Source organism: Schistocerca cancellata, chromosome 3 (genome assembly GCF_023864275.1).
Source record: "Schistocerca cancellata isolate TAMUIC-IGC-003103 chromosome 3, iqSchCanc2.1, whole genome shotgun sequence".
NCBI lineage: Eukaryota > Metazoa > Arthropoda > Insecta > Orthoptera > Acrididae > Schistocerca > Schistocerca cancellata.
The window spans coordinates 287,758,276-287,772,060 of NC_064628.1; the positions used below are offsets into that span (position 1 = coordinate 287,758,276).

The following is a 13,785-nucleotide window of genomic DNA, read 5'->3' on the forward strand; positions in this document are numbered from 1 at the left end:
ACTGGAAACATGTTGCCTAGCCGGATGAGTCTCGTTTCAAATTGTATTGAGTGAATGGACACGTATTGGAATTGAGACAACCTGATGTATCCGTGGATCCTGCATGTCAGCAGCGAACTGTACACGCTGGTGGAGGCTCTGTAATGGTGTGGGGCGTGTGCAGTTGGAGGGATATAGGGCACCCGAAATGTCTAGATATGAGTCTTACAGGTGATATATACGTAATCTCCCTGTCTGATCACTTGCAGCCATTCACGTCCATTGTGCAGTTCGACGGACTTGGGCAATTCCAGGAGGATGATGCTAAGCTCCACATGTCCAGAATTGCTACAGAATGGCTCCAGGAACATTCTTCTGAGTTTAAACACTTCTGCTGGCCTCCGAACTCAACAGACATGAACATTATTGAGCATATCTGGAATGCTTTGCAACGTGCTGTTCAGAAGAGATCTCCACCTCCTCACACTCTTACGGATTTACAGACAGCTCTACGAGATTCATGATGTCAGTTCCCTCCAGCATTACTTCAGACATTAGTTGAGTCCATGCCATGTCATGCTGCGGCACTTCTGCATGCTTGCGGGGGCCCTACACAATATTAGGCAAGTGTACCAGTTTCTTTGGCTCTTCAGTGTATGTTGTCCAAATCATCAAATGTATCACCTATACTAATGATATTCAACATGTGCACCCGCAGTGCCCTGGTGTGTCATGAACGACTGCATGGGACAACGTGAATTTGTTTTATAATTTGTGGCAAAGAAGACAGCTGTGGAAAATTTTGTTTCCAGTTTCAACCTGTGTGGCCTCAGAGGACTTCCACTTCAGACGTTAGCCAGCCTGCATAAGCAGTCATAACCTCGAAGCTGAACTATTGCATGCTGCACATAGCACCAGCAGTGATTGTTGTGTTATCAACCACTTTTTATTATATTGTAATGTTGTTATGAAGATGATAAAGGCAATAAACTATAGTGAAGTTATTAAATTTTTCAAGTGGATGTAAAAAGCATGAACTTGCTGAGGAGAGCAAGGAAGGTGGTAATGAAGACAGGAAACTCAAGAAGAAAGAATGTGTCAATAGCTGCTTAGATTTTGGTTTCATGTGCACTGTTGTGAACAATGAAGTGTATCCACAGTGTGTTTCTTCTTACCCAGCAGCAAAACGTAAGAGAGCCCATATGATTGCAGAAGAACAAATCCTACCACGTGTTACTGATATGGCGTCCATTATGCTTGGGGAGTCCATGGCAAAAAAGCTTTTGCCCATTCCTTTGTCTGACACTACAATTAGTCATTGAAATCAAGATTTAGGAGATGTTCATGAACAAGTTACAAAAAGAAATTTGAATAGAGTTTGGTTTGCAGCTTGATGAAGCCATCAATAAAAAGATAGACACTTATTTAATTTGCTATGGGCGATTTGTTGACAAAAGAAGTAATTAAATGGTATGATACAAAACAATTTGTTTGAAATAGTGGACAGCTTCATGACAGAAAATCAAATTAAATGGGCGCACTGTGTTGTTCGGTATACCGATGGTATGTGATCCATGTCAGGACTTCACAGTGATTCACAGGTACTTACCCAGGGCAAAGCTCCGAATATTAACGAAATAAATCTCGGGTAAACTGCCTGGTATGAGTGTACATAGGACATAATATTTCAGCAATTGACCACATTGCCATCATCAGGTGCGCTGATATGCTGTACATCAGCGCACCTGATGAAGGCAACGTGGTTGATTGCCGCAATATTGTGTCCTATGCACACTTATACCAGGCCGTTTACCCAAGATTTATTCGTCACAAAATATGCCTGGAGAAATTGAAGAAGTACACCTCCTGATATTAGGTGGACCCACTGCATTATCCATAGAGAAGCACTTGGTTCTCAACATTTGGCTGTTGATCTGAATCAAGTAGCGCAGACTGTCATATGGTAAAATTTATTAAAATCTGCCCTCAGAAAGCTAGATTATTTAGACAAATGTGTCACAATATGGGGACTGAACATACATCTCTCCTGTTTTATAGCAGCATTTGTTGGCTTTCCAAAAGAAATGTATTACTGCACATTTTTGAACTTAAATGAGAAGTATGTTCTTACCTGGAAGAACAAAATCTGATCAGTGCCAAGTGCTTTATAGGCACACACTTTATATTGAAGATCACTTATGTGATATACATGAGCGGTTAAACTCAATGAAAACATCTCTGCAACAAAATGAAACTCATTTCATTCATCTTAGTGACAGAGTTTCGGTCCTCAAAAAGAAGCTGCTTCTTTGGAAGAGAAAAATGAACAATGGAGGAGAAATGGACTATTTTCCATGGTTACAGTATTTTATAAATGATAATGAAATAGACCTTACTGCAGATATTTTTTCTATAATTGAAGGTCATTTATCTGAACGTCACGTTCATTTTGAAAAATACTTTCCCAAAAAATGCAATACGCTTCTGTAGGTTTAAATCCCTTCAGTAACGATTCTCCTCCTGAGTTCAGTACTGCAGAAGAGGAAGAGTTTATACAACTTTTATCAGATTCTTCATCAAAAGTAAATTTTCATCAATGATGGTGCCAAAATTTCGTTATTCCTTAAGAAAAGACTTTCTGAACTTGAGTAAACAAGCACTGAAGGTTTTAATTTCTTTTTCAACCTCATATCTTTGCGTGATTTGGTTTTTGACAGTGGCTGCTGTTAAAACCAAGTGCAGATCAAGGTTCTGTGTGGAGAAGGAAATGAGAGTAACTCTACGTCATTTGGTGCCAAGACTGGACAAGCTGTGTAACAAGAAGCAAGCTCAGGTGTCACACAGAGGTGAGTAATATTTTAATTGTAACTTTTTTTAATTAATTATTACATTTTTTACTAAGTATCCCACAGGGGAGCCATGAAAACTACATAGCTGGACAGGGGAGCCACAAACTCTGAGATATAGAAAACCACTGACCTATACAATTGGTGTTTGAAACAAATGTGCTACAATGAAACTAAACTTTTACACTTCTCAGGGGCTTAAAAAAAGTGTAAAATACAGGAAACTGAACAACGTGTGAAGTAAATTTTTCAGTGGTAAAAGTTATGTATAGGACCCCCCACTGCATTTTCGTAGTTTATTTATGATATACGAGGTATGTCACAAAGTAAGTTCCATTTGGTTATATAAAACAAATGTGTATAGATACAGAAAAAATATTTATTGTACAAAAATCTACAACTGTTAAACTACTTTTCTACATAGCTTCCGAAATTTTGTAGACGCTTGTCATGGCATGGCACAAATTTTTGTATGCCTTCTTCATAGAAGGTTGCCGCCTGTGTATTCAACCATTTGGTAACATGTTCTTTCAGCTCGTCAGCATCGTTAAAGTGTTGACCACCAAGAACAGATTTTAGGTGTAAGAAGAGATGAAAGTCGCTAGAAGTGGGGTCCGGGCTGCGCTTAATCTTCTCTTCAATTGTGTGAACCAGTTCATCAGTAACCACAGACTGGTGTCCACTTCGTTCTTCATTGTGCACTTGATCATTTCCTTCATTGAACAGTCTGACCCATCATCTAACCACTGAATCACTCATAGCATTTTGTCCATAAACCTTGCAGATTTGCCAATGAATTTCCATGGTTTAACTTTCTTTGCATTTAGAAAACAAATCACAGATCTCATTTCACACGCAGTGGCATTTTCAATTACAGCTGACATCATAAAGAAACACTACAAAGCACACTTCGGCAGCAGTGATCTGAAAATGGCATACATGTCTTCTCCTTGAGTCAGAAACTGCTGCACATGCTCGGAACTGCGATTGTAGCGCTGCCACAGGTAGAAACAGAAACAGAACTTACTTTGTGGACGACCCTCGTATATACATAATAAGCACCAAAAAACTTATTAGGGACATATTTATTATCCTATAAAGGTTATTTGAATTTTGTACTATGTTTACCCACTGACGTAACTGGAACTGATAACTGTCTGGGAAGTAGAAACATTTGACTTATTTTCATGCATCATTATCGACGTTTTTGGAAAGCCTTCAATTGCGTCATTTGTTATTTCAATGATACACTGCATCCCTTACATATTTTTTCACAGCTATTATGATACTTTTTGAGCATTCATTCTCAATATCAAGTACAAATCTTTACACAAGTATTTTGTGTGATGTTTGCACAAGTGATGTCCTGTGTCTCTTACGATCTCATTGTATTTTTGAGCTTGTAAGGTATTGTACCCACTCCATTATATGGACCCTGCAGCTAATGTCCCTGAAGTGGGGCACATAAATCTAACAGAGGGCACAAGAACTGGTGAGCATTTTGCTTCAAAGTAAGAAGTTTCATGTATGACATAAGGATTGATATGAATGAGCAAGAACTTAAAAACTGTGTTACTTGTCGCTATTTAGAACCTGCATATAATACCTTTACTTGTAAATTCTTTAGATTGTCTGAAATCTCAATTTCCACTTGACAGCCCATGCTGTTATTGTTATGGCAACTGGGGTGGGGTCTTGGGAGATTATATATTATTCTCCAAATCGTAAACAGTCACAAAAATATAAATCATGTAGCTTCAAAATAATAATGGCAGTAGCATTAACAAATCAAAAAATAAGGTGCTTGTCAGATAACGAGGCTTTTTTTATTTATGAAAGTAAAAGTTTTAATTATCACCTAAAAAAGTTACTTAACTTTTTCTTTCTTTGCGGGTACACGACTGTAATCCTGGCACATACCACAGTATTGTAACACACCACTAGAGGGGTCAGAACCAAACAGTGCTGCCCTTCTCCAATTTATCAACGGGCTGCACCACTGTGATTTGGCTCCACTAGTGGCATGGCATAGCATAATTAAAACTTTATAGCTACTCTCTGTGTGCACAAGTCAAGAAGTAACTGTCACTTTCCCCTCCTACCTGTGATGGTACTCTTGTGATGCTGGGCGTTTCACTCTGATTCTGTTGGCTACCTTCATTTTGAGACTCATTTGCCAGTGATGAGTCACCTCCACTTTCTGCACCTGTAGTACTACTGCGGCTTTCTGCTTCACAACCTGCAGCAGACATCATAACCACAAAGTCAACAAGGCAGTACGATTAGCCTTCATATATTTAAAAACTATGGCAACTTGGAAGAAACTTAAAATATTAGAATGCATTAGCCTATTCTTTTCAAATAGTAGCAAGAGGCTTCTGAGCTTAACATCCTCTTCAACATTTACAATGTCATGTTCTCTCACTCCACGATACACAGTGAAAAATATGATCTAAGAAAAAAGAAGGCTCCACACAGGAAATACCCAAATGGGACATAAATCAGTAGATGTGTACATATACACACAAACAAATTACTACAATTTCAGAAAAATTGGATGATTTATTGAACAGAAAGAGCTTCACAAATTAAACAAGTGAATATTCCATTGGTCTACCTCTGGCCATTAGGCAAGCAGTTATTCAGCTTGGCATCAATTGATAGTTATTGGGTGACCTCCTGAGGGATATCATGCCAGATTCTGTCCAATTCACGCATTAGACCATCGAAAGCCCAAGCTGTTGGAGAGCCCTTTCCATAATGCTCCAAATGTTCTCAACTGGGGGAGATGCGGCCAGCTTGCTGGTCACAGTAGGGTTTGGCAAGCACAAATACAAGCAAAAACTGTCAGTGTGTGTGGGCAGGCATTATCTTGCTGAAATGTAAGCCCAGGATGGCTTGACATGAAGGTCAATAAAACAGAGTGCAGTATTTGGCACACAATATCCTTCAGAAGGAGACCCAGCAACTATCAACCTAACACCTTGCATAAGGGCCAGAGGTGAACCAATGTGTTACCTTGCTCAATTTGTGAAGCCCTTTCTCTTGAATAAATCATCCATTTTTTCTGAAACTGTAATCATTTCTTTGTATGTACATGTACATCACAGCTTCTAATTCTGTCCTAGTTCCTTTGTGGTAATTTTTTTGTCTTCAAATGTATTTAGAATTTAACTTTGCATATCTGTAAACAGTCTAGCAATTATAAAGTATGCACTACAAACTTCCTTACCATGTGGTCAAACAATGGTGACAAAAAATGCTTCAAATACAAGATACAAATGGGATATACTTCCAGACTGAGCACCAACATAATACAGTGAGTGTTCCAAATACTGTCCATGTGCCTAATATTGCACACACTTTTTAATTTCATGTTGGCAGGTTCAAGCTTTGGGGTTCTACTGCACTGGTGCTTGTCGTGGAATTGGTCTTTTTAAAACTTATAAAGAAATAGTCCAATCTGACATGTTGAAATCTATCTTGAAATTCTTTTACACACAAAGAATACAATGAAGGAAATGCAATGTCAAAATTTTAGCTGCTAAGACTCACTGCAATTACTTCCAAAAACTGCTGAAGTTACTCATTTTTGCCATATGAAGAAGTGCCTATAACAGTGGTTTGTGCAGCCTTTACCGCCAAACACATGAATCAGTGAATGAGCTGAAGCAGCCACGATTAGAAAGCATAGTACAAAATACATACTGCACACACACACACACACACACACACACACACACACACACACACACACACATCCATCTGCACATATACAGACACAAGCAGACATTTGTAGAGGCAAAGAGTTTGGGCAGAGATGTCAGTCGAGGCAGAAGTACAGAGGCAAAGATGTTGTTGAATGACAGGTGAGGTATGGCGGTGGCAACTTGAAATTAGCGGAGGTTGAGGCCTGGTGGGTAACGGGAAGAGAGGATATACTGAAGGGCAAGTTCCCATCTCCAGAGTTCTGACAGGTTGGTGTTAGTGGGAAGTATCCAGATAACTCTGACAGTGTAACACTGTGCCAAGATGTGCTGGCCGTGCACCAAGGCATGTTTAGCCACAGGGTGATCCTCATTACCAACAAACACTGTCTGCCTGTGTCCATTCGTGCAAATGGACAGTTTGTTGCTGGTCATTCCCACATAGAAAGCTTCACAGTGTAGGCAGGTCAGTTGGTAAATCACGTGGGTGCTTTCACATGTGGCTCTGCCTTTGATCATGTACACCTGGGTTACAGGACTGGAGTAGGTGGTGGTGGGAGGATGCATGGGACAGGTTTTACACCGGGGGTGGTTACAAGGGTAGGGGCCAGAGGGTAGGGAAGGTGGTTTGGGGATTTCATAGGAATGAACCAAGAGGTTACGAAGGTTAGGTGGACGGCGGAAAGACACTCTTGGTGGAGTGGGTAGGATTTCATGAAGGAATGAAGGATGGATCTCCTTTCAGGGCAGGATTTGAGGAAGTCGTATCCCTGCTGGAGAGCCACATTCAGAGTCTGATCCCATCCCGGAAAGTATCCTGTCACAAGTGGGGCGCTTTTGGGGTTCTTCTGTGGGAGGTTCTGGGTTTGAGGGGATGAGGTGTAATCGTTCAGGGATTCCGGACTGGAGCAGATTCGTTTGCCACGAAGACCTAGGCTGTAGGGAAGGGACCGTTTGATGTGGAATGGGTGGCAGCTGTGATAATGGAGGTACTGTTGCTTGTTGGTGGGTTTGATGTGGACGGATGTGTGAAGCTGGCCACTGGACAGATGGAGGTCAATTTGCGGTTGGCCTGTAGGAGGATGCTCTGAACAGCCGGTGTGGATGTGGGAGAGGAAAGATTGAGGACTTTTATTAAGGATAGGAGTTGACGGGTGTGTTCATTGGCTGAGTTGATGTGTAGGTGAAGGATGCATTGCATACCATGTTCTACATATTTCATCTTTGCAAAAATGAGAATGTTAATTGGATTCCCGATTACTGTGGAACTCCACATCTTGCACAAAGGCAGATGTTATTAGCAGGTATATGAGCAGAAAACACACTGAACATTAATTGTTTTATCTCCATTATATTGATATCACAAAAGTAACTTTTAATTATTATATACATTACACAACTTGCAAATTTGAGTGAATAGTAACTGTGAACCATGTCAGAGAAACTACTAACAGAAACTGAAATTCACTTTACAAATTACGGTTGCACTGAGTCTTGTATCTGTTTATCAATACACTGTCAACAAACAATATGTGCCTGCTACATTGCATATGCACTGTCTGCTGTAGGGGTGTACTTTCTTCAGCCGCCTGGCAGGCCACAAATTTGGCAATTTTCAACTTTTTCAAAAATTACTGCCTTGCATCTTAGCAGCTAAAATTTTGACACTGTACTTTTTTTCAGTGCATTCTTCCTGTACGAAAAGTTTCAGGACACGTTTCGAGGTGTCAGATTGAATCATTCTCTTTTTTAAAACTCCCTTATGGCTGAGGGAGGATCGGTAAATGTGAACCAGGGTGTTCAATGCTGAAACAAATAATTTTTTTGCAAAAATACCTTTTTTGAGCTTTTGTTTGTTGGATGAACATACCAACTGATCTGTAAGCTAGATACTGCCCACCAACACTGAGTATGCGTAAGTACTAAATAAAACTGAAATGCAAAGTTTTTGAACTTTTATTAATAAAATTAGAATTTAGGTTTTTACTTTCAAGAGAAAAATCTTGATTCTAAAAGGAGGTGAATTTGTTTTTAACTGCTTGCATTTTTGTGAGTGCAGTGTAATTCCTTGTAGCTGAGATCCTGTAAAGCAGGTTTTGTTGGCTACTGATAACACTTTGTATTTACTTTATCACACAGAAAGAAAGATTTTTTGGTAGTACTGAAAAAAGTGCAACAGCTTACACACACACACACACACACACACACACACACACACGAGGTAGCAATAAAAATGAATGTTACCACCTGTGACTACAGAATCGACAATGTTGTCCAACATGCTTCGCACCATTTCACGATTTGTATTTTCGGACTCCACAGCATTCTGCAAGTTCTCCTGTTCTTTTACGGGTAACTGATCTTCTGGTTGTTGTGTAACATCATCATGTGTGTGCCTTTCCTCTGTTTGAAGTTGTTCTGTGACTTCAAGGCTACTCTTAAACCTGGCAGCATCATCTGTCTAATAAACAGAAATTTAAGACTATTTCATAATCCATCATCCTCTTTAATAATAAAACTACAGATCAGTTTATTTCCTGTGTTTATTCTCTAATATTGAAACTGTAATGTTCCAGACATGTAGATATTAGTTTACTATTACACTGTTTTGAACACCTTATGAAATTTGCTCCCTTCCCAAATTATGTTTACTGTGAATTACCACAAGTCATCAGTCCAAAGCAACTGATAATTATGGATTATGTTTTGCAAGTTGCAATTGTCAATTAAATGAAAAAATATATATAATTGACCAAGCAGGATTATACTTTTTTTGTTCAAGAAGTTAGTTCACATCCATTGGCAAGTGAAACCAGGAAGGAACAGACAAAGAATGGCACAAAGTAACTTCTACCAATAATTATTCAGTTGCTTTTGGTTTACTTATGTAGATGTCTGGATCCAATATTAATTTTATTTTAAACTATGGGAAAAACTATATTATTCACAATCATTACATTTTCTAGAAGTCCTGATAATTAATTACGGTTAGCAGTAAACACCTTCCCATCAAAAGCAAAAAGGCAGTCTCTGCAAAATGTAAGGGACAATATAATTAATGTGAAGGAAACTCCCACAGGTGAGAACACATAGCTACGTTATAACATGTTATTACACAGGTATATGCTCTTAACTGTAGGACTTTTTATCTAAGGCTTGCAGAAATGTAATAACAAAAATGAAGACTGGAATAACTCAATGTCTGTGCATTTTATTTCAATAAAAGAAACATTTTTGTCCCTCAAACTTTATGGTGTCTCATCACATACATACCCAATGAAGCACAATTTATTAGAACTAAGTTTTGTTATTAATGTACAAAGCTTTCTTCTGTACTTCAAGCCTTAAGCACATGTCTACCACAATAGCCATACTGACCTCAGTGTTCCTTGTTTCCTTAACCTTCAGGTTCATACTTTAATATTTTGAGAGAAAATCCTTGCATAATCATTCCGTTAATGTTTTCTCTCAATTTTGTTCTGTTATTTATTTATCTAAAGATGTTCAGTTCATTCGTAATTCTGCCTGCCATATTTACTCGAATCTAAGCCGCACTTATTTTCTGGTTTTTGTAATCCAAAATACCGCCTGTGGCTTAGAATCGAGTGCAAAGTATGCGGAAGTTCTGAAAAATGTTGGTAGGTGCCGCAACAACTAACTTCTGCCGTGTAATATATGTAGTGCTACACAGGCATGCTTTGCAGGCACAAAAATAAATACTGGCGCCAAAACCTCTGCGTCTGTAAATAAATTTTTTTTAAAAAAGGTGGAAGACCAGCTTTTTTCTCTGCCCCGAGTTTCGACCACTGTATTTTCATACATTACCCAACGAAGTAAATACAAATTAAGTATTGTTCATCTTCGAATTTAGCAGCATTTCAATGTACTACGAAAATCCGACTGGCAAGAGTGTTTGGGATGTTTGTCAATATGGCCAACACTATGTTCTGAATTTTTTCTTACCTGTGAGAAGAGATGGTTGCTAATAGGAACTTTTATGAATTGTGAATCACATGCAATATTCTCTTCACCATAAGAATAATACGAATATAAACATTTTGCCATGTATTCTTTCGTGTCTGCTGCTATCTCATTTAAAACCTGTCTGCCTAATAAACTATGAAACTAGAGTGAGACAACATCAAACGCGGAAGAATATACGTATCATGTCATGTTTATATTTGTATTATTCTTGTGCCTAATAGTGACACAGTCAGAAATGAAGCACGGCAATTGACTAGATTTTTAAATCTAAGATGACTAATTTCTGTGCCAAATGTAATGTACTAAAGAGGCGCCTGCAAAGATTTTCAAACGGAGAAAATTTTTCGCTAAACTCTCATTCAGAAAAATCTTCTATCATACGCATTCTATTATTTGGTCCTTGTTGATCATTATCAAAGAAAGCAGCAGTGTAACAACAAATAGCAGTCTCTTGCCATTGTTTCGCTAATGAGACGATCCCCCCCCCCCCCCCCCCCCCCTCTCTCTCTCTTTCTTTCTTTTTTTTAAATTGTATGCGGCGGTATTGTGCACAAAAGCAAGCCGTACCGCGAGCGGCAACAGGCCGTAAACACAGAATGCAACAAACAATGCATGACACAGTATAGTAATACATTTTTAGCTTAGAGAGACGTAAACACCTATAACAAAGAGAACGGCACTTATCATAAAGAAAAATAAGCAATCAATTCATACCAGATGAAGCACGTGAAAAAGGAAGGGTACCCGTATAAATACGGACGGAGTGCCTGACGCATAGCAATGGCTACCTGGCATAGCTTAACTGCTAAGCTTACGACTAGAACCAAACTACTGTAGCTCTATAGTCATACATTCGACCTAAATTGTGTCTCGTATTCCAATGGACCAACATTATTTCGATCTGGAGGTGTGGCCTAAAACCTTTCTCTCCCCTTGAATTTTGAGTCTCAAATTTCAGGTGCGGCTTAAGATTCGGGAAAATTTTTTTCCCTTGATTTTGAGTCTCATTTTTCAGGTGGGGCTTAGATTCGAGTGCGGCTTAGATTCGAGTAAATACGGTAATCTACTGCATTTTTCACTGCTCCACAAAATCTCATTCATGATGTACAAATTCTACTGACAATGCAAGACCCACATTGCCATAGAACAATATAACAAAACCAACAGTCTTATAAAATTTCAAGTCTATATCCTTCCACACTTTGTTTTTCAGGCATCTATTTATTGTCCCCAGTGTTCATGAATTTAGCTACTTTCTTGTCAATATCTTACTCATATTCACATAGGCAATGTCACAATTTGTATAATTAAATGTTTAACTTGAAACTTCCTCACAGATTAAAACTGCATGCCGGATTGAAACTCTAACTCAGAACCTTCGCTTTTGTAGGCAACTGCTCGACAGACTGAGCTAACCAAGCATGACTCATGACCCATCTTACAGCTCTAGCCAATAGCTCATCTCCTACCTTCCAAACTTCATAGAAGCTTTCCTGCAAAACTTGCAGGATTAGCACTCTTAGAAGAAAGAATATTGTGGCGCCATGGCTGAGTCACAGTCTGGGGAATGTCTTCAGAATGAAATTTTCACTCTGCAATGGTGAGTATGCTGATTTGAAACTTCCTGGCAGGTTAAAACTATATATCGGACCAAGACTCAAACTCTTCCAGAATTGCAAGTGCTGTAAGTTTCTCAGGAAAGCTTCTGTGAAGTTTGTATGGTAGGAGAGGAGTACTGGCAAAAGTAGAGCTGTGAGGATGGTCTATGAGTCGTGCTTGGGTACCTCAGTCGGTAGAGCACTTGCCTGTGAAAGGTAAATGTCCCTAGTTCGAGTCTTGGTCCAGCACATAGTATTAATCTGCCAGGAAGTTTCATGTTCACACACACACTGAGCCAGAGTGAAAATTTCATTCATTAAATGTTTAACTTGGTCTAATATTTCGTTACAAACAACAATTTGCATTTTAATGGATTTTCCCTCAAAATCCATAGTTTTAGTTTTCATGTTTACATATTCAGTTTATATCCTCCTTATATACTACATAACAAGAATATTTCTTCAATCATGCTCTTTCTCTGATAAAACTGTGGTATAAGAGACAATTTAGTATGTTGTGTCAATCTATGAAAATACCTGCATCAGGTTGGGTTTTACGTTCTTATACTGCATTGACCAGATATATGAAAAAGTGTCTATATTACACTGCACTCATCTGGGCCCTTTATTTGTCAAGACAGAATGTGTTAGTTTGCCATTTAAACCTCCAGCACTGGTGTTATCATTGTAACGGCACTTCAGAGTGTCTATCAAATGTATTCCATAAATTGTATGAATATAATAGACGGAAACATTCCACGTGGGAAACATATATCTAAAAACAAAGATGATGAGACTTACCAAACAAAAGCGCTGGCAGGTCAATAGACACACAAACAAACACAAACATACACACAAAATTCAAGCTTTCGCAACAAACGGTTGCTTAATCAGGAAAGAGGGAAGGAGAGGGAAAGACGAAAGGATGTGGGTTTTAAGGGAGAGGGTAAGGAATCATTCCAATCCCGGGAGCGGAAAGACTTACCTTAGGGGGAGAAAAGGACACACACACATATCCATCCGCATATACACAGACACAGGCAGACATTTGTAAAGGCAAAGAGTTTGGGCAGAGATGTCAGTCGAGGCGGAAGTACAGAGGCAAAGATGTTGTTGAAAGACAAGTGAGGTATGAGTGGCGGCAACTTGAAATTAACGGAGGTTGAGGCCTGGCGGATAACGAGAAGAGAGGATATACTGAAGGGCAAGTTCCCATCTCTGGAGTTCTGACAGGTTGGTGTTAGTGGGAAGTATCCAGATAACCCGGACGGTGTAACACTGTGCCAAGATGTGCTGGCCGTGCACCAAGGCATGTTTAGCCACAGGGTGATCCTCATTACCAACAAACACTGTCTGCCTGTGTCCATTCATGCGAATGGACAGTTTGTTGCTGGTCATTCCCACAGAAAGCTTCACAGTGTAGGCAGGTCAGTTGGTAAATCACGTGGGTGCTTTCACACGTGGCTCTGCCTTTGATCGTGTACACCTTCTGGGTTACAGGACTGGAGTAGGTGGTGGTGGGAGGGTGCATGGGACAGGTTTTACACCGGGGGCAGTTGCAAGGGTAGGAGCCAGAGGGTAGGGAAGGTGGTTTGGGGATTTCATAGGGACGAACTAAGAGGTTACGAAGGTTAGGTGGACGGTGGAAAGACACTCTTGGTGGAGTGGGGA

At 39.5% G+C, this 13,785-nt stretch overlaps 1 protein-coding gene across 1 annotated transcript in view; it reads right to left on the reverse strand.

The window, feature by feature from the left end:
- Positions 1 to 13,785, reverse strand: part of LOC126174966 (brefeldin A-inhibited guanine nucleotide-exchange protein 1) — a 264,490-nt gene that overhangs the window by 200,748 nt on the left and 49,957 nt on the right. The window contains exons 5-6 of the mRNA XM_049921435.1: positions 8,780 to 8,993; positions 4,928 to 5,064 (exon numbers count right to left, since the gene is read on the reverse strand). Coding sequence (XP_049777392.1) covers positions 4,928 to 5,064; positions 8,780 to 8,993 — 351 coding nt within the window. The remainder of the gene's footprint in view (positions 1 to 4,927; positions 5,065 to 8,779; positions 8,994 to 13,785) is intronic.